The 26,360-nt window shown below is 59.0% G+C and overlaps 2 protein-coding genes across 2 annotated transcripts; both read right to left on the bottom strand.

Annotated features, from left to right (window-relative positions):
• Positions 1–3,390: 3,390 nt before the first annotated feature.
• On the bottom strand, positions 3,391–6,821 carry GDF1 (growth differentiation factor 1). The gene is made up of 2 exons (XM_067560670.1): positions 6,025–6,821; positions 3,391–4,226 (listed from the first exon to the last, which is right to left on the bottom strand). The coding sequence occupies exons 1-2, from the start codon at positions 6,308–6,310 to the stop codon at positions 3,391–3,393; spliced, it is 1,122 nt and encodes a 373-aa protein (XP_067416771.1). The 5' UTR covers positions 6,311–6,821.
• Positions 6,822–8,945: 2,124 nt separating this feature from the next.
• Positions 8,946–23,903, bottom strand: CERS1 (ceramide synthase 1). Its single transcript, XM_067554934.1, has 7 exons — positions 23,402–23,903; positions 13,136–13,295; positions 12,447–12,627; positions 11,965–12,126; positions 11,435–11,582; positions 9,980–10,125; positions 8,946–9,383 (listed from the first exon to the last, which is right to left on the bottom strand). The coding sequence occupies exons 1-7, from the start codon at positions 23,621–23,623 to the stop codon at positions 9,341–9,343; spliced, it is 1,062 nt and encodes a 353-aa protein (XP_067411035.1). The 5' UTR covers positions 23,624–23,903; the 3' UTR covers positions 8,946–9,340.
• Between the last annotated feature and the right edge of the window lie 2,457 nt (positions 23,904–26,360).

Below are 26,360 nucleotides of genomic sequence, written 5' to 3'. Positions count from 1 at the left end.
AGCCACTTGTTTGTTTTTATAAACTTCAGTAATTGATAGCTCCTATAACCATAGTCACTCATTCGGGTAGCATCCAATTTCTTTATGAAATGTTTGTTGCTGATTTTGATGTAGGGCTTGTTTACTGTACAGAATGGGCTAAACTATCTTAGAACTCTGCAGCATCCCATGTGTGTGAATGAGTGAGCTTTCTAGAGTGCTGTGCAGAGAATGTCTGCCTGAAAATGTTAGCGCATAACAGCAGCTCACCTGTGTGGAATTGTGGCAGCCTTAAAGTATTCCACCTACCTGTGCCTGTTCAACAAAGGTTTGGGTCTATCCATTAGCACAACACCTTCATGGGGAAGGGAAAGGACACTGTCTTTGCAAATTTAATTAAAATAAGTGATTAAACCTTTAGTTTCCCCATGGGAACAAAGGTCTTTCTTGTTAACAAAGGTTTCACTAAATATTAAGACATAAGGTAGATACAAAAAAACCCAAAACAAGTCTCCACTGGTTTCAAGCTGACTCACATTTTAAAAAACAGTTTCAAGTCTCATTCAGATCCCTTGTTCCTTCTCTTAGCTTCCCCCTCATCCCCCCCCCCCCCAGAAAAAAACAAAAACAAAAACCCTATAGTTAAAATTGTCCTGGATTTGTCTGCTGAAAGGCAAAACGTTACTTGGATCTCCAGTTTGACATCCACGCATGGAGGTTGCCACTACACACAGATCTAAAACGTAGGATCCGGTGACTTGTAAAGCAGTTGTAGGTGGCAATGGCTATGTTCTTATTCCTTGGGCTACACCAGCATGGAGGGAGGGACTAGTGGAGTGGAGCTGGATAGCTGCAAGGCTCGGTAATGTTCAGAGGGGGGAATGTTTTGCTGTAATAACTTGTCAAAAATTCAGTCTCAGTGAAAGGCTTCAGTGCCAGGGGAAGAGTTTAGACCTTCCCCAGCCCCCTTCAGCGGGAAGGGGAGGAGAGGGGAGGGGAGGGGAGGGGAGTGTCGGGGTCGTGATTGCTCAAGTCACATGAGCTTCAAGTTAGCATCTGCGGTTATGCCAGTTGATTTACTTTTAACAAGTGTAGCCCCTCACGGGCCTGGCTTTAAAGATGGGAACAAGCTGGCAGCTCTGCCCAGGCTTCAAGCATAGCTACTTGAAGACTGACACTCACTTCACCCCCATGCCCCCTCCAAAATCTTATTTTATGAATCCCAGTTTAAAGAAAGCAGACCATCCCTCAGCTGCCTCCCCCCTTGGCACTAGCCTCACGTTCAGAACAGAGCAGTCTGATGCTCTGCTAATGGTAGGGTAGGTGGGGCCCCCTTAAGACTTCAGCTGTCCCTGGTAGTCTGGATTTTATGCTGAGCACTGCAGCTGTGAAGGATCCCTGGGAGATTCTGCAAGTGGAAGTCCTAGCCCTTTTGTCTTTCATGTCAGACCTGTCCTATGGAGAACAAGCAGCTGCAGTGATTCATTCATAGGAGATGGTGGGTCGTCACCCCCCACTGGCTTAAATACAGCAATTGTCCTCTGCCTTTCACACTGCCACTGCTATGGGCCTTCATCTGTTTAAACAGGGCAATCGGAACCAGCACTTCTTATTTCCTTCACTAAGGGGAACAATGCAGTCAGCTGTAAGTGCTTCACCCTTGCAAGTTGGTTTGCCCTGGCGCCACAGCCCAAGCATAATTTTTTTGGACCCAGCACAAACTTGTGCCAGGGCCCCCTCCCATATATACTACACTCCCTTTTCCCACACAATGAGTCATGAACATTTTTTTCCTCCTGGTAATGGGGGGGCCCTGCTTGGCACTTCAGTTCTAAGTTGCTACAAACATTGTTAAGTCCTTAGGGTGTCAATTGGCATCATGCTAAAATGAGACCCGTAAGCTACTTTCACAGCCCCAAGTTCTCACCTTGCCATGGGTGACAGGCTAGTGCATTAAATACTTGCACAAGCCATCGCTTTACTCACCAGACTGATTCACGGGGATGTTCTGCGCTGACTGCTCCTACTGTGCGACGGGGCTTCTAAAAGGCAGATCAGCGGGGGGGGGGATAGATTTCTGTCCCTGTTACTGAGAGAATTCTGGCACTAAGGTGAAAACGTTTTTAAAAGGAGGCCTTGTCTCTTGTTTGTCTTTCTACTGTGTTCTGCAGACGTGTGCCTGATTGCTAAAGAATGAAAGACTTCTGTTTGTTTTGAAAGAGTTTGGCCACTTCATTTTTCCCCCTGATTTTGGTGGGCAGCAGAGGACAGAAATTCCAGCTACGAGTCAGTGGGATCGGTGGGGTTAAGCATCCCTCAATCAAGTTGGACACCCAAACCCACTGGCCCCCTCAATAAACATGTCGGCCAAACTTCAGGGGCCAGACCCGGTGACATTTTCACCACAGAAAGGTGTTTTACATCGCTAGGGTTTTCCAGTGAGCGCTCCCCCTGTGAAAACATGCCTCTTTGCACTGAATCACTTCACCTCCTCCCGCTAGCCTTCTCTGCCCTGGCATCTAACAACTGGTCAACGTGCTACCTAGAGCAACTTTGGTCAGGCTCCAGGCAGAGGTGGTATTTATTTCTAGGTGCAGTAAGGCCAGGTGGAGGAGAAATGACTTCATCAAACTTCAGGCCTGGCTATTTCTTCATTTACTGGAAAGGCGGCAGAATTCAACCACATGCTTTTCCTGTTCTGGGAAAAAATGTGCACGGGGCTCAAAAAGCTTAGCCAAGGCAGGATCCAGTCCAGCCGTGCTGCTCCTCAGAGCGATGATGGATGCTGCTACGGCGTGGACCACCTAAGGGGGCTGGGCATAAGGGGCACTGAGGATCCAGCAGACCTCATTCTTCAATGTCTAGCACAGGGTCATGGGCAGAGCCCCCAACTCCAGCCAGACAGGCTCTAGGCCGTCCTATGCCACACGAGTGCCTCTGGGTAGGAACAGAGGAAGGAGGCACAGAGCCGGGACTCTGACTGGTGCCACCATCCTCTGCTCAGCACTGTGTGGCATGGGGGGGAGGGGAGGCTCAGGCTCTCCCACCGTTAGATTTCACCAGGTTCTCAGCGAGCCCCTAGGTGGGTGCAACCAACAGCAGATGCAAGTGTGGCTGGAGGCAGCCTGCTTCCACTCTGCGTTAAAGTAGAATCCCCACTTGCATTCTCCTCTTCATGCCAGACGTCAGGATCTCCCCCCTTGCAGCTGCATTTTGCAACAGTGCATCGAAGAGGAAGGTCTGCCAGGACCTGCCCCAAGGGCTGGGAGGGAGGGTCCCGGCCCACCCATGCAAAGGAGACAGTAACGTTTTGACCTATTCCATCAACCCAGAACCCCAGTCACCCAAGCCATCGATCGTTCCCTCCGTGCCACACCTGATGCGATATTCACATCTCAATCAGCCGCTCCATTACCTGCAGCCGCACTCGTCCACCACCATGTCCTCGTAGTGTCTCAGCACCACATTATCACTGTTGTCATAATACAGGATGGAGATGGGAGACAGCCGGACCGGGACACAGCAGGGCTGCGGGGTTCCTTCCGGGTCAAGGGAGTGCACCATGGTCTGCAGGATGGCGTGGTTGGTGCTGTTCAGTTCTGCCGTCAGTGGGAAGGGGCACTCGCCCAGGCAATAGTTGGCCATGTAGCCCTGTGGCGCGATGATCCAGTTCTCCCAGCCCACGTCACTGAAGCTGATGTAAAGCCGTCTTGGCTTGCAGAGGTTGCTCGGGGTGACCGGGGCATAATAGGAGCTTCGCCTCTTCCTGGAGGCCTTGCACTGCTGCTGATTGAGGGACACCACCAGCAGAGAGGTGCTGAGGAAGGAGTTGATGCTGGCACAGGGGTTCGGCGGCCTCCCGGGAGGCCAGGCCAAGGTGCCGTTGCTGCTGCCTACAGAGATCTCCAGGATCAAGCCCAGGTTCTTGCTGGGATTCCTCCAGCCCTTTGCCACTTCGGTCAGGTTGAAGAGGAGGGACTTGCGCAGCTGTGCGAAGGACTGTGCCGCCAGGAGCTTTTGGTTGTACAGGTGGGAGGACGTTCCCCGCAGAGACAGCTGCAGGGCGTGGTACAGCCGCAGCTCAAAGACCTGCCCGCAGCCGGAAGGGTGGTAGGAGTTGTGGCTGAATTGGATCTCCAGCTGAGCCATCGTCAGTTGCTCCCCCTCCTCCAGCACGGAGAGATTAAAGTAGAGCCGTTTCTCCAGGCACAGCCACGTGTCAGGCTCCCCACTGTGAACGAAGTTGCCTGAGAGGGAAGGAAAACAGAGGCGGTGGCGTGGTTGGGCAGGAAGGGCCTCCCAGCCCCGACAGGGACACTCAGCGCAGCAGCCAGAAAGGAAAGAGCTGAACTAACCTAACCTGAGCTGAGCTCCCTAGCCCCCAAACGAGACGCAGGCAAACTCCGTTTCCCCAGTACCCCCATTTCTCATCAGCCACACGCCTGGTTCAGGCTCTGCCCGGGGGCCGGCGCTCTCCACTCAGCTCGCTGCGGTTACTCCCCCAGCACAAAGTCCTGAGTCTCTGCCCCCCTCCGGATCAGTGTGAGGAGGGAGGAGGTCATGCCCGGTCCTGGCTGCGGGGTGTGCTCTGCCCACCAGGCGATACAGGCAACAAACACAGAGAGGAGTTTGCTCTCACGCAGGGCCCCTGCTCAGGGCCTGGACAAGGGCCAGTATTTCAATGACACAGCCGCTGATGGGATGCGATGCTCTCACCACCAGGCTCCACCCCAGCCGAGATTCCCCATCGCAAGGATCCACGTGTCCCGGGTGGCAGGCGAAGGCTGCTTAGCTAAGAGAACCCGGCCGACGGCAGCAGGGTAACAAACCAGAGCCCGCACCGGAGGCAAAGGTCTGCCGAAGATTTGGGCTGGGTCATCTGAATTTGTGGCTGAAGACCAGAACTGGGAGTCAGGACTCCTGGGTTCTCTGCCCCTCGCTGTTTGACCCTCGGAGCATCACTAAACCTCTCTGTGCTTCAGCTGCCCATTGGCAAGAGGGTACCTGCCTCCTTCCTGGCAGGGGGTGTATAGCGTGCTGCTCATCCTGCTGCTACTGTACCAGTGGCTGCTAGAACAGGCCCGGTCTGCTGACACGCTGAGCACTCATCCCTTTGGACTCAGACCCTGATTTCAACCGGAGACGACAGATCACTAATGAAGTGAGTTTAGTGGGGCCTCAGCCTAAGGTATAGCCAATAATAACCCCAAATTGGGAAAGGCTCAGAGAGGCCCAGGGCTGAAACAGCAGGAGGTGAATCATGGGGGTGGGAGCCGGACCTGCAGCCAGTGTCTGTCCCCTCCGGCTCAGAGAGAAAACCAGCCCCGCCTTGTTTGTGGCCTGTCCCTGCAGTACATTCTCACAGCGGCTGGCTGTGTTAGTGCCACCCGCTAAGGGACCCAAACCCCAGCCCCATCGGCCCCAGGCCCTTTACAATCTGGGCAGGGCTGCTGCTGCCGGGTATCACAGACCGAACCGCCGGGGCCAGGCCTGGGGAAGCGCACAACAGAGCACTGAAATCCTGGCCCCAGCACCTTCCGCACTGGCAGGTTCCTGAGATAAGCACCAGTCACAGGAAACGTCTCTCCTGGGGCTTCCCACCATGTCAGAGGAAGTGGGCGAGGCTGAATAACAACTCGGACACGGCACCGTCCTGCCGGATCTCAACAGGGGTTACACACACGCATGCCTGTTCAGCTCGCCCTGGAGAGACTATGCCAGCTGGGGAAACTGAGGCACGGAGCAGTGACCTGCCTGAGCTTGCAGAGTCCGTACCAGAGCTGATAACAGAACCTACTGTCCCCAGGCCTTTGCTCTGACCACTGGGCCCCACTGCCTGTCTCCAGTAAACACCAGTAGGCCTGATGAACAGGATCCCAGCTGGCGAAAGGCGCCCACCTGCCAGGCTTGTGACGCAGGACAAGCCAGCCCGCCGGGCTCGCAGCCCTCTGCTCTGACTGTCCCAAACCCCGCGGGGCCCCCAGGGGCTGGGTGGGCTTTCTAAGGGCAGGCACCGTAACCCACCCAAGCCGAGAGCCTCTGTACCTTGGTCAGCGAAGACACGGATGATGTTCCCAGGGACATTAAATTCCTCCACCCTACAGGCATGGTCCAGCGCGCTGGCCGCGGAGGAAGGACGTGCTCTCTTCTGGAAGATCTTCCACAGCACGGGGGGCACGGGCGCCGGGAATTTAGGGCTGGGCTTGGCACTCAGACCCAAGGATTGTAAAAGCAAGCGTTCCTGCCTGCTTCCCTCCAGGCCCAGCGCCGCGGCCACCAGCGCGCAGAGGAGGCCAGCAGCAAAGCCGACTGTGGTGGAGCCAGGCCCCATGGCTGGGCAGTCCCGCAGTGCCAGGCAGACAAAGCAGAGCTGGGGCAGCCCCGCGCTTGTCTTCAGAGGGACGCTGGAGACACCCGGCCAGAGAGGAGTGTTGATTGCCTGGTGGGAGCCTTTGATCTGATTAGCGCACAATTAGCAGCCAGGCATCCCTGGATTGGGCAGGCCTGGGAGCCCATTAACCCTTTGGGGTGGGAGGGGAATGTCCAGTGAGCCTGAGTCCCAGCATGAGGGGGCTTTGCCTGGCGCAGCCTCGTGGGGACAGCCAGCCCCAAATTCTTCTCGTGTTCCCTGCCCCGCCCGGCCTCAGGGAGCCCTCTGCCCAGTCCGCCCCCCACGTGCGTGTGGACACAGTGCCACCGGGAGAAAGCGGGGCAGAGCTGCCCCTAGGCGGGGGGCTGGGGCAAGGGAGGGTTTTGTGTCTCAGGCTGCAGCATGACGGCTGGGCTCCAGACCTCTCAGTCCTTGCTCTGCCCGGAGCCTGCAGGGGCCTCGCCATGGCGCCATGCTGGAGTCCAGCCCGCTGCATGTGCCCGGGCTGTGCCCGCTGCGTGGGGCAGGCAGCTGGCCGTGGCCTCCCGAGAGGGGATGAGCCTCCGGGCGCAGGCCTGCGGGGGGGGCGGGCACCGGGCCGGCCCGGCCCTCCACCACATGCAGGAGGCACTGAGCAGCACAGCACCTCCTGCGCCCCCCGTGACGCATTGGCCCAGAGCGCACTGACCCCCCCCCAAAACCCCGTGCCGGCTCAGATGGGGCAGCTCTTTCCCCTAGCCAGGGGGCACAGGAGCAGCTGCCCCTTCGGCCTCCTGCGCCCCTCGTCCTCCGTCCCGCCGTGAAGGGCCAACCCGGCGCCTCTCCCCAGGATGCGGGGGGGGGTGAGGCCGCCCCATCCGAGCTGGCACGGGGCTGGGCTGTAGTGGTGGGTAAATGCGGGGGGGGGCGCACTGGCCCAGCCCTTCGGGCCGGCGGAGGACGCAGGAGGCTGAGGGGCAGCTGCTCCCACTTCCAGTCCTGCATCCCCTCCCCACATGTCCTGAAGGGCTGGCCCAGCCCCTCCCCCACCCAGGATGGGGGTTGGGGGGGGGGGGTTGCGGCTGCCCCCATCCGAGGGGGCTGCAGCGGGAGAGGTGGGCACTGCATGCGGGTAAGTGCAGGGAGTGGGGGGGGGGGGGGGCGACAGGGCCAAGCCTGCATTTGAGCCCCCTCCTCCCCGGGGCAGCTGGTTGGGGGGGGGCGCAGCACCAGGACCCCTCCTGCCCTGCGCATGAGGGGGGGGGGCCAACACAGGCGGGGGCACGGGCACAGGCGGGCCAGGTGCTCACGTGGGCAATGGTCAGACCCGAGCGGGGCGCACTCGTCCACGTAGCCTGCACCCGCGGCTGCCAGCCTGGCCCTTCCCGGGCTCTGCCCAGGGCTGGTCCCTGCCCAGCGCTCCCGCCAGTGTCAGGGCATCAGCGCACACACAGCCCCTGCTGCGCTCTGCCCGGCCCCTCCCGGCCCAGCCCCAAAACCCTCCCTGGAGCCAGGCACGAGGCCGTTCTCCTGCCACAGCTGTAAAGCACCCGGCTGGGGCCAGGGCCGGGCCATGTGCAGGTCCTAGGGCAGCTTGTCCTCCCTCCAACTCCACAAGGCTGCAGTGATCTCTCTCTCTCTCTCGCTCACACACACACACACACACACACACACACACACACACCGACCCCCGCCCAGCCATCCAGCCTGATGGGCTGCTAACGTCCAGCATTTCCACACCCGCTGCGGCAACTGGCTCCCTGCAGAGCAAAGCCAGACAGGGCCCCAGCAGGGCCGGCTCTGTCCTGGCCGGGCCCTTGAGCAACGTGGGATGCACCCTGTGCACGGGCAGCCGCTCAGTGGAGCCAGGACGTTAAATTATACAAAGAAAATAAAGCAGCGAGCTGCCATTTCCAGCCTCCCCGGGCCTCAGTGCAGGCAGGAGAGCAGGATCCGGCCCCGTCAGTTACTTTTGTCCCACTGAACCCCAGGCAGATCCCAGTCTGAAAGTCAGGGAACAAACGCGCCGAATCGGTGGGCTGGTTACGCTCCTGTCCTGTCACGTGCGGCTGGAGTGTGGGAGGCGAGGGGGCGGCCTGGCAGATTCAGCCCAAATCTAAGCCTTTGGGTCATGTTTTCATTTTCCCTCCCCGTCAGTTTTCCAGGGCGTCTCTTTGTGGCGGATGCAGCAATATCTGTGCCTCTAAGCCAGGGCTTCAGCCAGGCAGGAGACCCTAGCGGATGCCCTGCCCCTTAATCTCCCTGGCTCCCCGAGGGACGTAGTGAAGGCAGGAGGGCAGGCCTGTCTGCTCAGCCTCGGGAGTAACACCACACCTCGGGGAGGGGAAGCCGCCAGGCTCTGGCGGGGTGGGCTGCAGACAGGGGTGGGTTGCTCTGTGGGGTAAGCCCTGGGTGGCTGCACTCATAGCAGCTGACTGGGTTACACTGACCGCTACAGGACAGCAGTGCGCATAGCAGCACCCCACTTCTCCCGGGCCAGCGCCGGTCCCAGCTTGCAAGCTACAGCACAGCTGGCTCTGGGCTCCATTGCTTGGCAGACGGGTACTGAGGGCCCCCCACCCCACCCCACGGCGTCAGTCAGTGCTGCAGAGACAAGAGCTGCCTGGGCTCCCACACGCACGGTCGGGGGCAGCGCAGAGCGACGGAGGCTGGCCAGCGGGTGGGGGTGGCACACGGGCTCTCAGGTGGCCGAAAGCCAGTTCCAGTTCTGACCTGGCCCCTGCTAAGAAAACCACCCCCACCGCCTCCGCTGCCCAGCCCACAGCCGGCCGGGCGCCCAGCGCAAACCGGCTACAGACACGACGGCAGCGTCAGCTGACGCCTGGCCAAAGCCGGGCTGAGACGCGTGGGCCATTTCCAGCGGCTGCCGGCTCCTCCCAGCTCCAGGCGAGGGGTGGGGGCGTCGGGGGCTTGCAGACCATCTCCGCGTGGCGCTCCCGTCGGCTGGCTGTAGCGGCGTCCCCAGAGGCGGCCCAGTCACAAGCGGTTCCCTTATAACCGTTTGTCTTTGATCAGCCCGTTCTTCAGGTGCTTCCTGTCAGACACACAGAGAGGCAGACAGTGAAGCCCTTGTATTTGACCAGCCCCCCCAGGGTCACCCCTCAGCCCAGCCCCACGCGTCCCTCCCTTCTGCGCAGCCCAGGCCTGCAGCCTACGAAACGCTCGCCCGCAGAAGGCGTGAGTGCCACCCAGGAAGGCAGGGGGGCCGGGCGGGATCAGCTTCCGGCAGGCCAGCTCCTGCCAGGCTGGATGAGACCCTCGGCCCAATGCACCGCTACCCGCTGCCAGGAGAACCCCCCTCCGCTGCAGAGGGGCCAGGCCTGGCCAGTGGGTGGGGCTGGGACGGGACAGATGGATGGACAGACAGACAGCTGACCCGTTTATGCCCTGCAGCAATGCATCCAGCCGCTGCTCTCGCTGGGCACAGAATCACCCCCGCTCAGGCGCCAACTCCCTGCCCCCGCCCGTCCCGTCACTGACCCCACGGCAGGCCCGGGACGCCGAGACCCCAGGGAGCTTGATCTCAGCAAACCCTTCCCTCTGTGGCCCCCATGTATCCAGCCTCCTGCATTGCCATGTCCCCCCCCACCGGGGGGGGCCCTGCGTGTGACCCCCTCCCCCCCCGCTCACCCTTCTTTCCAGGACTTGGGGCGCTGGACCTCGCCCACGCGCTTGGGCACGGCGGTTTTCTTGCGCTCCTCCATGTCGTACTCACGCACATCGTTCACCTCCTGCATCTGCCCCGTCAGCACCTTGGCCACGAAGAGGACGATGTACTGGGGGAGACAGGACGCAGGCAATGACCCAGGGGCCACGGTCCCCGCTCCGCCCTGCCTGCCCACGCTCACCCACTGAGTAGGGCTACCCACTGAGTAGCGACGTCCTCGGCTAGGGGGCTCCAGGAAGGAAAGTGCCCGGTCTGGGTGCCTGGAGCCCGGCGCTGGGTGGGAGCAGCTGCGCTGCCTCGCGCCCAGGGGGGTGAAAGGAGCTGGGCTCCAAGGCGCATGCAGGGAGATCCCAGCAGCTGATGAAGTCAGGACAGAGAGACAACCCCTCCCAGCCCGGTGCTGGAGCACTACCACTGGACACCCCACCCCCCCAAACACAGGATAAGAGGTGTGTGTGTGGGGGGGGCACAGTTCCAAACGAATGTATCTGGGCTGGAGAGTTCTTGGGGTACGAATGACCCCTCGCGCCCCAGCTGCAGCCCCACCCGCCAGCTATGTATGTGCCCAGCACAAGTGCAGGAGACGTCAATGCCGCTCTGCTCCACACGCCGTCACCCCCGCTGCTCCGCCCCCCCACACTGCCTGGGACTCTCCCGGCGGGGCAGGGGTCAGGACACCTGGAAGTGCCGGTGAGTGGAGGGCCAGGGGGCAGCTCAGAGCCTCGGCAACGCTTCGCGATGGCAGGATCGTGCCGAGAGGCCAGCGGGAGCTGCACCCGCACAGGGGGATGGAGTCCCACCGGAGGTTCCCCAGTTCCCCCCCAATTCCCCAGCGGCTGGGAGGAGCCGGGGGACCCTAGGCCAAAAGGGGGCTGGAGGGAAGCAGGCAGCAGCCCTGTGAGAAGGCATGGGTCAGACCGGACACAGCCAGAGCAGCACGGCCTCCTGGCCAGACTCCTAGCCCGGGGCTCTGACTTTCCCAGACTCCGACCCCAGCTCTGCCCTGCGGGCTCTGGGGACGCCTGGTGGCTGTGACCTCTGGGAGATGGCGGCACACCCTGCCCTGGCTCTCACCACCCCCACGCCCCCGCCGCCACTGACAGCCTCTTCCCACTCGGGCCTGGCCCCCAGGAAATGCCCCGGGCTGTGATTCTTGCAGCTGTTAGCGCCTACTCCGTCAGCGGTGCCAGACAGGCGGGATTCCAGCTGGGAGGAGGCCGGCCTCATCACCTTGTGCTTCCCGTCCTCCCCGTCCTCCCACCCCCTTTTAATTCCCCCCCCACAACCACACGAGCCCCCCCCCCATTTGCACAGGGGCTCCGGCTCCAGCTCCCCGGGGCGCAGGCAGGCAGGAAGCGGGGGGCTGTCAGTGGCACGGCAGAGCTGCCTGGCCCCGGGGTCCGGGCAGGGGCACTCACCAGAAACCAGTAGATGTTCATCAGCGTGAGGGCGAAGAGCAGGGCGTTGAAGAAGAAGTAGAAGGGGATGTCGGGCACCGACTGCAGGCTGGAGTGGCAGGTGGCGTAGAGCACTTTGAGGGGGAACCAGTAGAGGCGGAACCAGAACCTGCCAGGACAGACACGGGGGTTAGTGGTACCGAGGGGGGCCCCAGCGAGGGGCCCGGGGACCAGCATCCCTCCAGTACTTCCAGGCAACACGGTCTAGCCCCTCCCCACCCGCCTGGCTGCCTCCATGCAGGAGACCTGTGTTGTCGGGAAGGCAGCGGCAGGCTCCCCCTGGACCCTGAGGTTTCCAGGCTCCCTGGACACGGGGAGGTTTGCAAGGGGAGGACGTAGCTGCTGCTCCCCTCCCGCTCCCCGCCTGCCTGCGGACGGGAGACGAGGGGTGCTGGGGTGACGCACTCGCGCCAGCCGTCCCGGGGGAGGGACCTCCTGCCCCTGCCAGCTCGCAGCACGGGGGGGTCCCCTGGGCAGGGGGCAGAGCTCACCAGGTGACGCTGAAGGTGAGGCAGCCCAGGTTGGAGATGAGGTCGTTGAGCCGGTGGTAGACCCCGCCCCGGTGCTTGAAGTAGACGTTGAGCTTGGTGAACTCCAGCTGCACGTCGCTGATGTCGTGCAGGAAGAGCACCAGGATCCCCACGTTATGGAACCTGCGGGGAGAAGGGGCCGCGCGTGTGTCTTGGCCGCCGGGTGGGACCGGGGCAGCGCACGTGGCTCCAGGCCCAGGCCAGGCCATATCGGTGCTGCAGGCTCCACCTGGGTGGACCGCACCGGAGCCAGGCGCGGGGGGGGTCACACCCTGGGGCAGCTCCGAGCAAGGGACACGCTCGCTGCTGGACGGGGGAGGGTCCACGCCAGCCCCAGGGGGTGTTTTTGGCGTGCGCAGTAGCTGGGTGGGGAACGGCAGCTGCCTCTGCCTGGCGCTGGGACCCCCCCCAGCTCCGTGTGCGCCATGGGGGGAGGGACTCACCTGAACGCATAGGAGAAGATGATGAGCGTCAGCGTCACCACGTGGTGGATGAGCATGACCACCGAGTCCTTGCGCCAGGCGTCCATGTAGACGGTGGCGTAGATGGAGTGGGCGTAGAAGCTGCCCTGCAGCACGTAGGCGATGGCAATGTCTGTGGGGACCTCCATGCCCTTCTTCCAACCTAGGAGCGGCACAAAGATCCCTGCGTGAGCCCAGCACAGACCCCCCTGCGCCCTACCCCCGCCGCCAGCACAGCACGCTCAGCAGGGAGACGCCCGCCCCGCAGCCAGAGCCTGCACCAGGGACAGTTCCTGGGCTCCCACAGTGACTCAGACCCAAGGGCCTGATAACAAACAGCACAAAGGAGCCTGGGAGAGAGGCAGAGGCCAGAACAGAACCCAGGAGTCCTGGCTTCCAGCCCCCTCTCTCCTCACGCTAACCCACCAGACCCCACTCTCCTCCCAGAGCCGGGAATGAACGCAGGAGTCCTGGCCCCCCATCCTCTGCTCCAGCCGCTGGCTGTCACGGGCTCAGTACTGCAGCCGCCGGACACGACTCCTGCCCCCCTCGCGTCACTGGGACCGCAAGGAAGGTGATCTGGGGAATTTGGTCTATGGATTCCCCCTCGACTTTGGCCCCTTTGTCTGACCCTTGGCGCCGCCGCTCCCTCCTCCGTGGCGTTCCCGTACCGTAGAAGACGGAGGGGGGGTCGTGGAAGAAGGGGTACTCGGTGAAGAAAAGCAGGTAGGTGCCGTATGACCAGGCCAGCGAGTAGAAAAGCAGCTTCCAGGCGCTCTCGGGCATCTTGGCAGCATCCTTGGGCTGCAGCTGACACCACTCCCCGAACGGCTGCAGGGAGAGGGGAGACATGGAGCAGGGCTGGGGAGGTGGCCAGCACCTCCGACCCCCGCCTCACAGCAAGGGCCCAGCTCCAGGGGATTCACGGCAGCTCCCCCCCGCCCTCTGCACACACGGACGGCAGAGCTGCCCACAGCCAGGCCACAATGGGGCGACTCAGGTCCAGGGCTGGGGGCCACACATTTATAACTCAGCAAAAACTGCCTGAGGGCAGCTCCTTGGGCTCAGCCTCATCCCCCAAGGACATGTCCCGCAGGCCAGATTCGGAGTTGCACAGAGGTGGCCCCCGTGCCAGTGTGTTTGGGGTTCCCCCGGAGCTGGGAGGGAACCAGTAACGCCGCACGGGAGAGGGGCACAAACATGGATCGGAGAAGGCGTTTCAGGCAGACTGCCCCGGACACTGGTTTCATTAACTCAGATGCCCAACGGACATGTGGGAGAAAGGATATCTTTGTGCAACAGTCACACCCCCAGCAGCCGCAGGGAAGGTGCAAGGCCTCCAGGACGTCTTCCTACCAAAGCAGAGAAAACCAGACGCGACCCTCCAGCTGCGTCTCTGGCAACAAACAGGCAGAAAGAACATTTCGAAAGACCCTTCCCAGTCCCACCCCTGCTCTCCGTCAGAAAGGAGGGAAAACAGGGCCAGAGGCCCGACTCCACTGCTCCCAAACTTTTCAGGCTCCTGCCACTGCTAAAAGCAGGTGGGAAGGAAGGGTCCCGGCAGGCAGCCCAGAGAGGGAGAAAAGAAAGCTCAGGTTTCTTTCCAATTCCAACCGGCTCAGACTCGGCCATAGCGGCAGCTTCTGTCAACACTGAGCAGCGGAGACAGCAAAAGCCAAAGGCACGGGGGTCTCCAAACGCCCGCCAGGGTCACGCCGCACTCCCTTCCTCCGGGCCAGGGGCCTGGTAAAAATCAATCAATCCAGCATCCCAGCTGCACTAAGAAACCCAGAGGGTGACGCTGTAACGTGACCTGGGTGCCCTGGGAATGGGCTTCTGCCAGCGTGTTCCCCCGAAAAGAACCTTCACATCAGATGGGGCCTTGCCAAACCTCTAAGGACACAGAGCCAGGCATCCCAGGCGCTCACAGGAAGGGGGGACGGGCGGCGAGAAGGGGTGGATTTCACGGACCGGGTGAGGGGTGGAGAAAAAAGCATTTCAGGGCTGGAACACTGACTCCGAGGGGGCCTCTCACACCCAAATACACGCGCCCCTGCACGCATTTACACGCTTCTCACAACCGAGTCTTTACTGGCTTGCAATAAAACCCCCATGGGTGTCGCTGGTGCGTCCACAGGGATGCTCGCCGTGTCTGGGACCCGCCAAACCATTTAAAAGAAAATGTCTTTCCTGTTCTATGGGGCGAAGCGGGGCTGAGGACAGAACAAGCAGAGGCGTCAGATCAGCCATATCAATAACAACAAAACTGTCTCCCCCACTGCCGGGCCCTTCCCACAGCCAACTACCACATGGGTCGGCAGATGCCCAAACTGCCTGGTGCAGAAACCTCCAGCTAGACAGAGCGGGGGAAGGAAAAACTCGAGTGCCTGGATGCTACGGCAAGGGACACCTTAGAAGCCCTAATAAAATAACAAACAGGGATCCAGAGTAGCTTCGGGTCCCCAGCAGGAAACTAGGCATCACAGCCCCCCCTTGACCCTCTCCCATGTCTCTCGTCTGTATACGATCTCGGGGGCAAGGATTGTCTCTTGCTGAGTCCGTGCAGCGCCTGGCACAACAGGGGCTCAGTCTCCGCTGGGGCCTACGTAGCGCCCAAGACCGTGGGCCCTGAGCTTAGCTGGGACCTCCAGCCGCTCCAGAAACACTACCTCAAATAATCTCAGACTGGGCTGTGTTTGGCAGCCATAGCCAGCCAGCACGGCCGGGAGGAGTGAACGGGCCTGGCACCAGCAAAGCAGGCGACAGCCGACGTGACTCGGAGAGCGGGGCTCCGCTCACGCTGACGCCGGCCAGTTACACAGAGCCAGTCGCCCCACTCCAAGGTTCCAGGGCCCTTCGGTTTGGTGTGTGTCACTTGCATGCAGCAGGGGCCGGGGCCAAACAAAAGATCCTGGAGTCGCAGCCCCCGTCACTCCTGCTAGAAACGAGAAGCATGCTGTGTCCAGGGACGGGGGAAGCGGACAGCCAGCAGGAGTCCGGCTCAAGGGACTGGTCACTGCCCCGCACACGGACGTCGCACAAGGGCCCAGGCTGACCATGCCACAGAGAAGCACCGGATGAGCTCAAGGTGAAAATAAAATGCCTGCCAAGCAACCATACCCTTCCCAGCTCAGCAGCTTCCAGACCCGGCTGCTTGGCTCCCACAGGCTTCTTGAAGGGCTATATTAAGACCCCAGCTGTTGAGTGGAGGTGGCTGGCCCCGCTAACCGCCCTGTGCGTGTGACAGGTGAGAGAGAGTCATGCAAAAGGCTCCCTTCCAAAGGCTAACCCCGTCCTGCCGACGCGTTCCCAGCACCAGCTGCTAGTGGGGGTGGAAGCACCAGCTTTACAACCCCCGAGGCTGGCGAATACCCTGGAACGGGCAAGATCCCACACCCCACCCGTCACCCCAGCCGCTGTGTCTGTGCCTCCGCCGCTGAACGTGCAGCCCCCGCTCCCCACACCACAACCCGCCGGCAGAGCAGGACCGGCCCAGTCAAAGCCCAACGTTGCAGGCTCGGCTGGGAGACGCCGCCGGGGAAGGGAGCGGTGCTAAGGGCGGAGGAGGCACAGGCAGGGAATCCCAGCCCCCGGCTGCCAGGAATTATTTGTGGTTCCACAAAATGGAGCCCAGAGAGGCAGAGCAGAACGAGGGTGGGGGACAGCAGAACACGGACAGCTGCACCGAGCCCAGAGGACGCCTACACAGAAGGGCTGGAGGAGGAGGGGTAAAATTACTGCCTCGAACACCCCCCGGGGAGCTGGTCATCGGGGCAGTCCCGGCTCCATCTGCTCACAGCCCAGACGGGCACTGGGGGAGCACGTGTGCATGAACAGCTCCCGCGGGCAGCCAGCCATCACCCTGAATGACGGACCAGGAGCCCAGCTCTCACCGTGCGCCGCAGCGCCAGACGGGCACCAATTCCTTCTCCTCTTCGTGCTGGGGTGGGGCCCCCTCTCTGCCATCAGCCAGCTGCTGTCGCCATAGCAACGACGGAGTGATGCCTGTGTTGCTAGGGGCAACGGGTGCTGCAGCAGGAACAATGCATTGCAGACTCTGGCTGAAAGAGCCCCAGGTTCTGGTGACTGATGTAAGGCGGCTGCATTTAAAGGGCCAGCGCCGCCGTGGGGGAAGCTGGACCCAACCTCCCCCCTGCTCCTCCCCCCCCCCAATTTCCTTCTGTTTTTAAATGAACTGAAAGCAGGGGGGGGGTGGGTGGGTATAAACATTCCTCAGCTGCATCTGCTCCCATTGCAGGCTCTTGGCTGCAGGAACGCATCTTCCTCCATATTCTGTACAGCTCCAAGCACAGACCACAGCACAGTCCTGACCACGGGCATGGGAACCAGAAAGCGAAAACAAACAGAACCTGATCAAGACTCCACGGAGGCCTCAGAAACATCCATGGTGAAAAGGAAATTCAAACAGAGCCCCAAAACGCTCCCTCTTTTCATTGTCTCCAGTGTGAGAGGAATGGAACTGAAGCATGTCCCTCTAAACCCAGCATGGAGGGACGCAGCAGCGCAGGCGTCGTCCCAGCCCCAGGACCAATGTTCCGTGACGGGCCAGGAATCGAGGCTTGCCCTAAAGGGGAATCGTACTACTGAGCCCTGAGTCGAGACTAGTCCAGTCCCGGCCGTGCTGCATCTCGCTCCTGACCCAAAGAAGTGCCCAGAGGCATGAAAGGGAGTGGCTGGCTCACAGTGCCCCCAGGGCCTGAGTGCTGGCAGCTTTCCAATGGTTTTGCTTTTCCAACGGCAGAAGATACTGATGAGCAACCAGGGTGACAGGTGTCAGTTTGGAGCCAGGACCTTGGCTCCCATGCACGGCTCCACCACTGCCACAGCTCCCTTACTGTTTTCTGGCGTGGGCCTTGCCACGGCCCTGCTGCTGCCCCTCCATGCCCGGGCACCCCCCACTCTGCTGATACCAGGGGAGACTGTCTGAGGATTATGGGGAACATGCCAGCAGGGCCACGGCTGGAATTCTGGTGCACGCTGGAAAGGTTCCCCCTACACTCAGCTGGCGCCCTGCACGTGGGCTTGGTGGAATGAAAATTAAACAAGTCTGCACCTGCCTTTAAACTCGGCGAAATGGGTCCCCCGAGCCTGCAGACCCTGGGATAATGCCTGTAGAACCAGCCGTCCCTCGGCCTAAGGATACCACTAAACCACTTAGGGAAGGGTGTGGTCTGAGCACCGGCCTGAGGACCCCCAACACACCCACCCTGCTCTTGACACCAACCCTATCTATGGACTTAGGCCAGTCACCGAGATGCTCCGTGCCTCAGTTTCCCTACCAGGGATACCATTCACCTGCCTCCTCGGGATGCTGCGAAGGCTTTGCAAAAGCCAGGGACAGATATCACGACGGGTCCCGTGAATAACTAAAAGCCGTTTCCTCTTCGTTCCTGCATCTGCAAACAGTGACTTTGGCTAGTGCAGAAGAGACATAGGAGAAGACACCCCCTGGGGACCAGACGCTGCTGCCTCCAGCACAGCTCGGCTCCTGCCTGAATGCTGACAAAGCAGCACATGAAAAGCAGCCCCCGCCCTGAAACAACGAAAATGGCTTCGTTCTCTGACAGAAGAAACAGCCCATTGTTGTGGCTTTCTACTCACGGCTTCATCGGCCTGCTGAGCTTTTTCCTTCCAGCACTGGCTACGAATGACACGCGCGAGAGGACACAGGAGAGCTGTTCTCTGCAGCCTGAGAGGGATTAATTCACACCGATTAGCACTGCAGGACAGCCGCACCACAGACTGCTCACGGCTCCCAGGGCAATCGGAGGGTCGGCCTGCTGGTTTCAGAGGCTGCAGTTATTTAAGTTGGATTTTGGCCAGGACACGGGGGTTAAAACACTTCTAATTCTTGTGAAAATACCAGGGGGTCTTTAACAGCCACAAGTGGTTGGGACCTAGGTTTTACATCTCATCTGAGAGGACAGCTCTGTGTCCCCTGAAAGAGAGCGGGAGAGATGCTAAGAACAGAAGGAGAGCGTGTGGATTTCACCCTTTCCAAGGGTCTGCCTGGGTTGTGCTCTGGTCCTAGCACCAGTATATGAATGTCTCTCAGTCCCACCTTCATGCTTTTTCTCCAGATCGGGATTTCTCATACTCCTTCCCTGATAAGGTGCCCCGAAGACCTACTACCTTTAGCCTGGAACAGTTCTCTCATCGGCTGTTCCCTGGATTATGGATTACAGCAGCTAGTTTTCCAACCTTCACCAGTGCTGGGGTTTTTTTTTTTAATTAAAAAAGAAAGTTTCACCCAAGGGCTACTTTCTATGTCACACTGGTCCCAGCACCCGACACAAATGGCCACAAAGCCAACCGCATCTACCATCAGCACAGCAAAGGCAGCGTCCATCTAGGTCTGCCCCCCTTTACCTGGCTCGTCCCTGGTGTATCGGGTAAGGCACCAGGGCCCGGTTCTGCCCTCACTTAAATCCATGCAGCTTCAGTGCACAGCCCCTAGGCCTGCTTGAAAGCGGAGCAGCCAGGGCAGGACTGATGGGCTATAAGGCACCTTGTCGAGTTTCCTCATCAAGGCTGGGCACCCTTGTCCTATCCCGGTTACCAGGAAACCCCTGAGACATAGCCCTGGCTTCCCAGTGGGTTATTACATGAACACCACTTAGCACCACGCAGGCTGATGCTTTGTTCATCTACCACAGCTTCTCCAGGCCTTTGGCTAGCAGCTGCGTCCTCAGGCTTTGCTCATGGCGGAGGGGAGATGCCAGGGACCACAGCCTTCCACGGACCAGAGTTAGGGCCACCAAAGAGATTGTAGAGAGGCTGGGGGGCCAGAGAGGAGAGGCACTTGCCTAGACCTGGCCTCGGCATCTCCTAGGCAGCCGTGTGCTGCAGGTCCTGACTGTGGAGACACCTGGCTTTAAAAGCTCAGGGCCTGCTCCGGCCACTAAGGGAGGATGACGATTCTTTCCATTTACTAGAGAAGAGGCAGAAGGATACAGAAACCAGACGAGAAATAAACGTCCTCTCACGGGTGCCCTGCAGACCAATAAAACTGGCCCCAGGGCCCCTTCCAAGCTGGTCATCTCAGGCTGGAAGGGACATCGAGAGGTCATACAGGCTAGGCCAGTCCCCTGCACCGAGGCAGGATTAAGCATTATCTAGACCATCCCTGACCGGTCTTTGTCTGACTTGCTCTTAAAAACCTCCTGTGACAGAGAGTCCACAGCCTCCCTCACTCATTTGCGCCAGTGATTAACTACCCTGACAGTTAAGAAGCTTTTCCTAACGTCTAACCAAAATCTCCCTCGCTGCAGTTTAAGCCCATTGCTCCTTGTCCTGTCCTCAGTGGATAAGAACTTATCACCCTCCTCTTTCTAACAACTTCGGACATACTTGAGGACTGTCAGCATGTCCCCCCTCGGCCTCCCCTTTTTCAGACTAAACAAACCCTTTTTTTCCCTTCAGTCTTTCTAGTCCTTTAATCATTTTTGTTGCTCTCTTCTGGACCGTCTCTAATTCGCTCATGTCTTTCCTGAAGCGTGGTGTTCGGAACGGGACACAATACTCCGATTGAGGCCTTACCAGTGCTGAGGAGAACAGAAGAATTACTTGTGTCTTGCTGACAACGTTTCTGGTAACACAGCCCGGAATGAGGTTTGCTTTTTTGCCACAGCGTTACACTGTTGATCACATTTAGCTTGTGATCCGCTATAACCCCCAGAGCCCTTTCTGCAGCTCTCCTTCCTAGGCCGTCATTGCCCATTTTGTATTTGTGAGACGAATGATTCCTTCCTAAGTGGAGCACTCTGCATTTGTCCTTATTGAATTTCAGCCTATTTCAGACCATTTCTCCAGTTTGTCCAGGCCATTTTCAATTCTAATCTGGGCCTTGAAAGCGCTTGCGACCCTTCTGAGCTTGGCATTGTCCATAGAATTGTAAGTGAGATCTCTGTGCCGTTACCCAGACCGTTTATGAAGATACTGAACAGAACTAGACCCAGGACAAATCCCTCTGGAACCCCACTCCATATGCCCTTCCAGATTGACTGGGGACCATTGCTAACTACTCTCTGAGTACAGTTTTCCAACCAGCTGTGTACCCACCTAATAGTAAGTTCATCTAGGCCATATCTTCCTCCTTTGCGTACGAGAAGGTCACGTGAGACAGTATCAAAAGCCTTACTGAAGTCAAGAGATATCACGTCTACTGCTGCTTCCCAACCCACACGCCTTTCTAGCCTGTCAGAGAAGGGTACTAGGTTGGTTTGACGTGTGCTGCCACCAGAGCTCAACTAACTGAGTTCGCCTCGCTCCTGTGCCGAAATGATCCCTGCTTCCTACAGGGACGGATACTGAGATTTGAATGCCGAGAAGGCAACGGGCAAAATAATTATCTTCGCTCCAAGGATCACTTTGGAGAAGCCATATCTACAATACAAATCTGACCATTACAACAGGTAAAGTCCATGCCAGTCCCCCTCCCCCACAACCTTCTCTCTATCCCTCCACCCCTCACTTTATCTCTCCTAGTCAAGCTCTGTGGGATAGTTCATAGCAAGGGCATGGCATTTAAATAAATGCTTTGCTACCAGCGCCTTCTAAAGACATTGGAAACCTGGGTTCTGCACTTTTTGCACACCCTAAGTGAAAACAACAGGAGCTTTAGCTGATGCACAAGTGTAACAGGCAGAGGTGTGTTTCTTTAAGCGGCTTGTTTCAGAGATGTCTGGTCACAACCAGAGCTAAATGTAGGTGCATTTTAAGCCCCAATCTTCAAGTCCTCATGATAAGAAAGTGAATTCCTCTTTAGCTGCATAGCAGCTACAGTCCCAGTGCCGAGATCTATTACTTATAGTAATTCATGCCCTGTAAGGTGGCATCCTTGAGACACGCAGAATTAATTGATTTCACAGGCATGAGGCTTTCAGTCTCTGAGAGAACATTAAAGGATTAATTGGCAGAGACATAGGATCTGAACACAAGCGACAAAGAGGAACAACTGCACTTGGGTTCTACCCTGGGGAGTTACTGCCTCCAGTACAGAGGTGTTTATTCCCAAGGGCAGGAAGCAGCTGGAAGGTCCCGAGGGCGATGGAGGAGGAGAAAGCTTCAACTCACCTGCAGTTGAATGACCACTCCTCTGAACAGCCTCCAGTGCAGATATATGCCAAGCAGTGCAGCCCAATTCTCATTAAAAATGGCAACACTCTTCCGGCACAGCCAGCCCGTCCACTTTCCCCTTCAACTCTCCAGCACGTGAACCATGCACACGCTTTGTATGTTTTTGTAAGGCCCTGTTTCCTCCCGCACCTACCCGCTGGTGGGAAATGGACCCCAGCACCGCACTGCACCGCACCGCACCGCACCGCACTTGGTGGCAGGTATTTCAAGGCGAAGCAACATGATCCTGACGTAGCCCCGAGAACTGGCTCCGATCAGCCCCCCTTGCTCGTCTGTGCACAAGCGTGGCCAGTTTCTCGGAAGGGAAGGCACTTCATTGTCAGCCCCCGCTGCCCATTACCCGTGGAGCACCAGCTAAGCAAACACAGACAGCACTCCTCCTGCGCTTTCCCGCCTCAGATCCCAAAGCACTTCAGAAAGGTGAGGGAGCACCATTCTCCCCCAGTTTACAGAGGGGAAACTGAGGCACAAAGACAGCGGCTCAGTGACTTGCTGAAGATCACAGTGCGATAGTGACAGAGTCGGGATGAAATTCCAGCAGTCCGGACTCCCTCCCAGCCAGTTCCCCACCCCCTGGAGCATCCAGAGATATCCAGGTGCTGCTCAACCCTAGCTACAGGCAAAGAGCGGGCTGCAGGGAGAAGGTGACATTCAGTCCTGTGCAGAAAGGCAGCACAAAGCAATAGAGGCCCCACCTAACCCCTGTTTTGAGGGCTTCAGTGGCACACAGGCTTTGTGCTAAGCCTTGGCAACAGGGCAACCTTCATTCTCTGAGAGTCAGTACGGAGCAGGGCAGAGCCTCCTTTCAAGAAGGCCTCAGCGTGTGATGGAGAGAGGTGCAGGGACCGGGCCCAGAGCAATTACTGGGCTGAGGATGGATGATTATTAACATAATGATGCTCCCTGCAGCCTCCCTCAACCCACAGCGAGTCGCCTCTGGAGACAGCCATTGCTCCAGGGGGGAGCACATCTACACTGCAGCAGACTATGTATCCAGGCAGAACCGCCCCCTACCCAAGCTCCCCCCAGGCCCTGGAAACTGTCTCCTCACCCTGCTACTGTCGGCGGGGAGGAAGGGGTTTGGTTTGTGCCTCCGACAGCTCAGGCTTGTCACATGACTCAGGACACAGCATCTTCCAGCCTTTTGCCTTGACAGTCCCACCAAGGGTAGGGTAAATCCCCAGCAGAGCACAACCCTCCCCCTGCATCCTGGCTGACACTGCAGGAAAACGGGGCGGCTTTCACCTCACCCCATGTCTCAGTGCAACCGGCGAAACCGGAGCAATCCTGCACCGGGGGGTCGGGGGGGGGGGGGTCGGGCCCTTCTCTCCCTCCCTCCCCGTGCAGTCACTTGATCCGCTAACCCTCCGCGGAAGGGAGGAGGGTGTAAATGTCATTCTAGCATGTCCAGCGCCTTGAACTAGGTCGGCCGGTGCTGCAGCTACGATCCCCACTAAAGCCTTTTATCACCGCAGCTGGGGGGCTCGGGGGGGGGGGGTTAGCCTGCACCTGTGTGACCACAGTGTGCACGAGCGCAGCTCACTCGCTCCCCCCCCCAGCCATGCAGGGTGCAGCCAGCCCGGCCCCCACCCTCCGTTTGCAAGGAGTACATCTCATTACTCCCCCCCCCCCCCACGTGCATTAGGGGGCTGCGGGGGGGGGGGGTGCGGGGAGTTCAGTAGCAAGATCCACCCCACCGCACAGCACAGCCCAGCACAGGTCCTCCACGCACCCGCCCCGTCCCCCACCCCCGTGCACCGCGGCCCCCCGGGACTGACCCGAAAGAGGCAGGCGGCGGCGCCCCTGCGCAGCCAGGTCCAGCCGACGGCACAGAGCAGGCAGAGCAGGGTCTCGCTCCAGGCGAGCGACGCGTTCTCGGCCCAGGTCCGGCGGGAGAGCTCCCAGCCGCAGTCGGTGCAGCCCCGCACGGCCCCCGCCAGGCTCCGGTAGCCCCGCTGCAGCAGCTGCCCGTAGCCGGGCATGGGCTCGGGCCGCGCCATCCCGGCCCCCCGCCGGCCCCGCTCACAGGCGGCGCGGCCGCCCCCGGCCCATCGCGCGGCGAGCGCAGCCCGCCCGGGATCCAGCTGTTCTCGGCAGCGGCTGGGCGCAGCGCGCAGGCGCCAGGGGGGGCCGGCTGAAGATAGGGGGCAGCAGTGCGCGCTGGAGCAAGGGCTGCGCCACCCGCCGCAGCCCGGAGCCGCCGGCCTAGAGCGGCCAGAGCTCGGGGCCCTGCGCGCCTGGAGCTGGGGGTGGGGAGCAGGCTCCGGCTGGGCCCCCCCTGCACGGACAGACTTGCGCGGCGCAACGCAGCGCAAGTGCCCAGCCCCGGCCTGGCAGCGGGAAAGGCCCGGCCCCAGCCCCCGGTGGGGGGCAGTGGGGAAAATCACCCCCCATGGGCCTGGCCTGTAGCTATTGCTCCGCTGCTTACAGCCCCCTGGCCCTTGCTGAGAGAAAGCTGGGACCAGGGGCTCCCTTTTCTCCCCTCAAACGCATGGGCCAGCCAGAGCGTCCTGACTGCTCTGCTCACACGGGGGGAAATCGGGCCCCTTTTTCGAGCTGGTCCCCCTAACTCACAGGTCATTGTTGAAGAGTTGGCCCAGATCCTGCCCTCTACACCTAGGACCTCACTGCCGCCTGCCGTCTAGCACCCTCCACCCACACACTCCCACTGCGCTAAACGCTGGGCCGGAGACAGAGGCTGTATCTCCCCTTCACCTGCTAGGGCAGCACTTCAGTGCAAACCCCGGGGGGAGAGGAGAAAGAGTTCTCCCAGCACTGTAATTAATCCATCTCCCCCCACGGCAGTCCCCACATCAACAGATCCTTCTGTCTACAGCAGGGTGCGGGCGGCGGTGTTACGTGGCTGAGGGTGTGGATTTTTCACACCCCCAAGGGAGGTAGCTGGGGTGACCTCATTTTTCAGTACAGACCAGGCCAGAGTCGTTCCATGTTTACAGATTTCACATTTTTCCTTCCACGCCCATTTAGCCCAGAGCGCTAACGAAGGAGGAGGAATGATGAGTGACATTGACGTATTGCGCCTGCTTGCCCCCTGAAATCCCAGTGTTTGATACACGCTGTCTAAAGGGGGATCACTTCATCCACCACAGCTGCAGCCACCTCTGGGGGACAGGGCGGCAGCTTTTCAGAAAAGCCCATCCAAAAGTTATCCAGCAGAGCCACCCTCCAACTGAAATGACAGGAGAATCTGAAAAGGTCAAACAGAACACAGTTATGCTGTTGAAATATAAACCATGACAAGAGCCTGGCCTTACAGCCTCCGTGGCCAGTTGAGACCAGAGGCGATGACTAGGGGAACAGCAAGAAGTGGAAACAAAAGTCAGCATCAAAACAAGATGATCGATGATAAAGCAGGAGCAGCTCTTTTCCAAGGTACACTCAGGGGGAGGGAGGCCAGATATTACCCTTGGCTTTAGTGAGTGGGGGACATGGAGCACTGCAAGTGCTTATACAGGACTGTGTGCGCTCAGAGCCCTTGATAAAATATTAACTGTTTAATACTTTTTGAATCAATACACAAAACAAAGACTTCCGCGGAGCTTTCCTCTTTCCACAAAGGATCTCGGCAAGACGATATTGTGAGCAGAAGGAAGATGCGCATTAGCACAAGGTATGAGAGCCAAGTAGGCAGCTTAGTGCAGAGAAATCAGGTTGGGTTTATTCTGCCTTCCACACACCTTCCAGAGAGCACATGAAACACAGCACGGCTGAACTGTCGAGCACACGGTACAGTTAAGTCATAGCAGAGTCCAGAATAGCCAGCAATGAATCGGAAGAAATGCAAACATACATTTAAAGCAGGAAGGGTCAATCTGGCTTCCAAGCTGACAAAGCCTTTGCTAAATACACCATTTCAAAGCCATTAACACCAATCAATCAGTTTAGCACGCCAGCCACTGCAGAGCTGCTCATTTAGGTACAAGATGGGATAGTGAAGTCAGTCTCTCCTCATGTGCATGTTGAAAACTCAAAGCCATAGATCTGTAGTTCTCTGATAACCACTCGAGAGCCAGGCGTGTCTCTGTGCTCCATTAGGAAATAGGAAGGTAGGTGGCTTCTCTACTTCTCCCTATTCTTCCCTTTTACTTGCCCCCACCCCCATGAAACACCAGATAGCCAGTCACTGGGGCCATCTCCTGACACCAGATGCTCTCCTCCCTCCCATGAAATGAGCGTGCTGCCTTCTCACCGTGGAATGTCCGAACTCACTTCTGGAGAGAAGCGGCTCCCCTGCTCTGGGATCCGGGTTGCCAGGCTGCCCTCACACACCGCTCTCAGGTAACAGCACCTGTTTAGCAGTCAGATCAGCGCCTGCTCCTCTCCACTATCCAACATCAGAGCAAGGTGCTAGCGAGAGCATAAAGCACGTGGCTAGGCTGCCATGTGTATCTGATTAACAGAGGCAGGGCTCGCTGCTGCTCCTCCACCAAGCCACTGTGGGCACATCAGCCATTCCACTAAACATGCGCACACACCACCAGCGTGTTAAGGCTCAATCCTGTTCCCTTACACACAGGCGAACACTATGCTGCTTTTGGGCCAGTTTCCACACATGCAGCTGATTTCACAGGACACGGGCCCATGGCAGTGTGTCCAAGTGCGAGCACGCTCTACCACGTGCTGAAATAAAATGTTGAGTCAATGTTTAGTCTGCAAAGGGGCCATGCCAAGGGGCCCTTCTCACCCAGACCTGCTCCCTGTGCCTTGACATCAGTT

Source organism: Emydura macquarii, unplaced genomic scaffold (genome assembly GCF_026122565.2).
Source record: "Emydura macquarii macquarii isolate MOO-44397 ecotype Brisbane River unplaced genomic scaffold, CSIRO-AGI_Emac_v2 contig_306, whole genome shotgun sequence".
Lineage (NCBI taxonomy): Eukaryota > Metazoa > Chordata > Testudines > Chelidae > Emydura > Emydura macquarii.
Note: the sequence above shows the minus strand (reverse complement) of the source record. Positions and strands in the feature narration are given on the sequence as shown.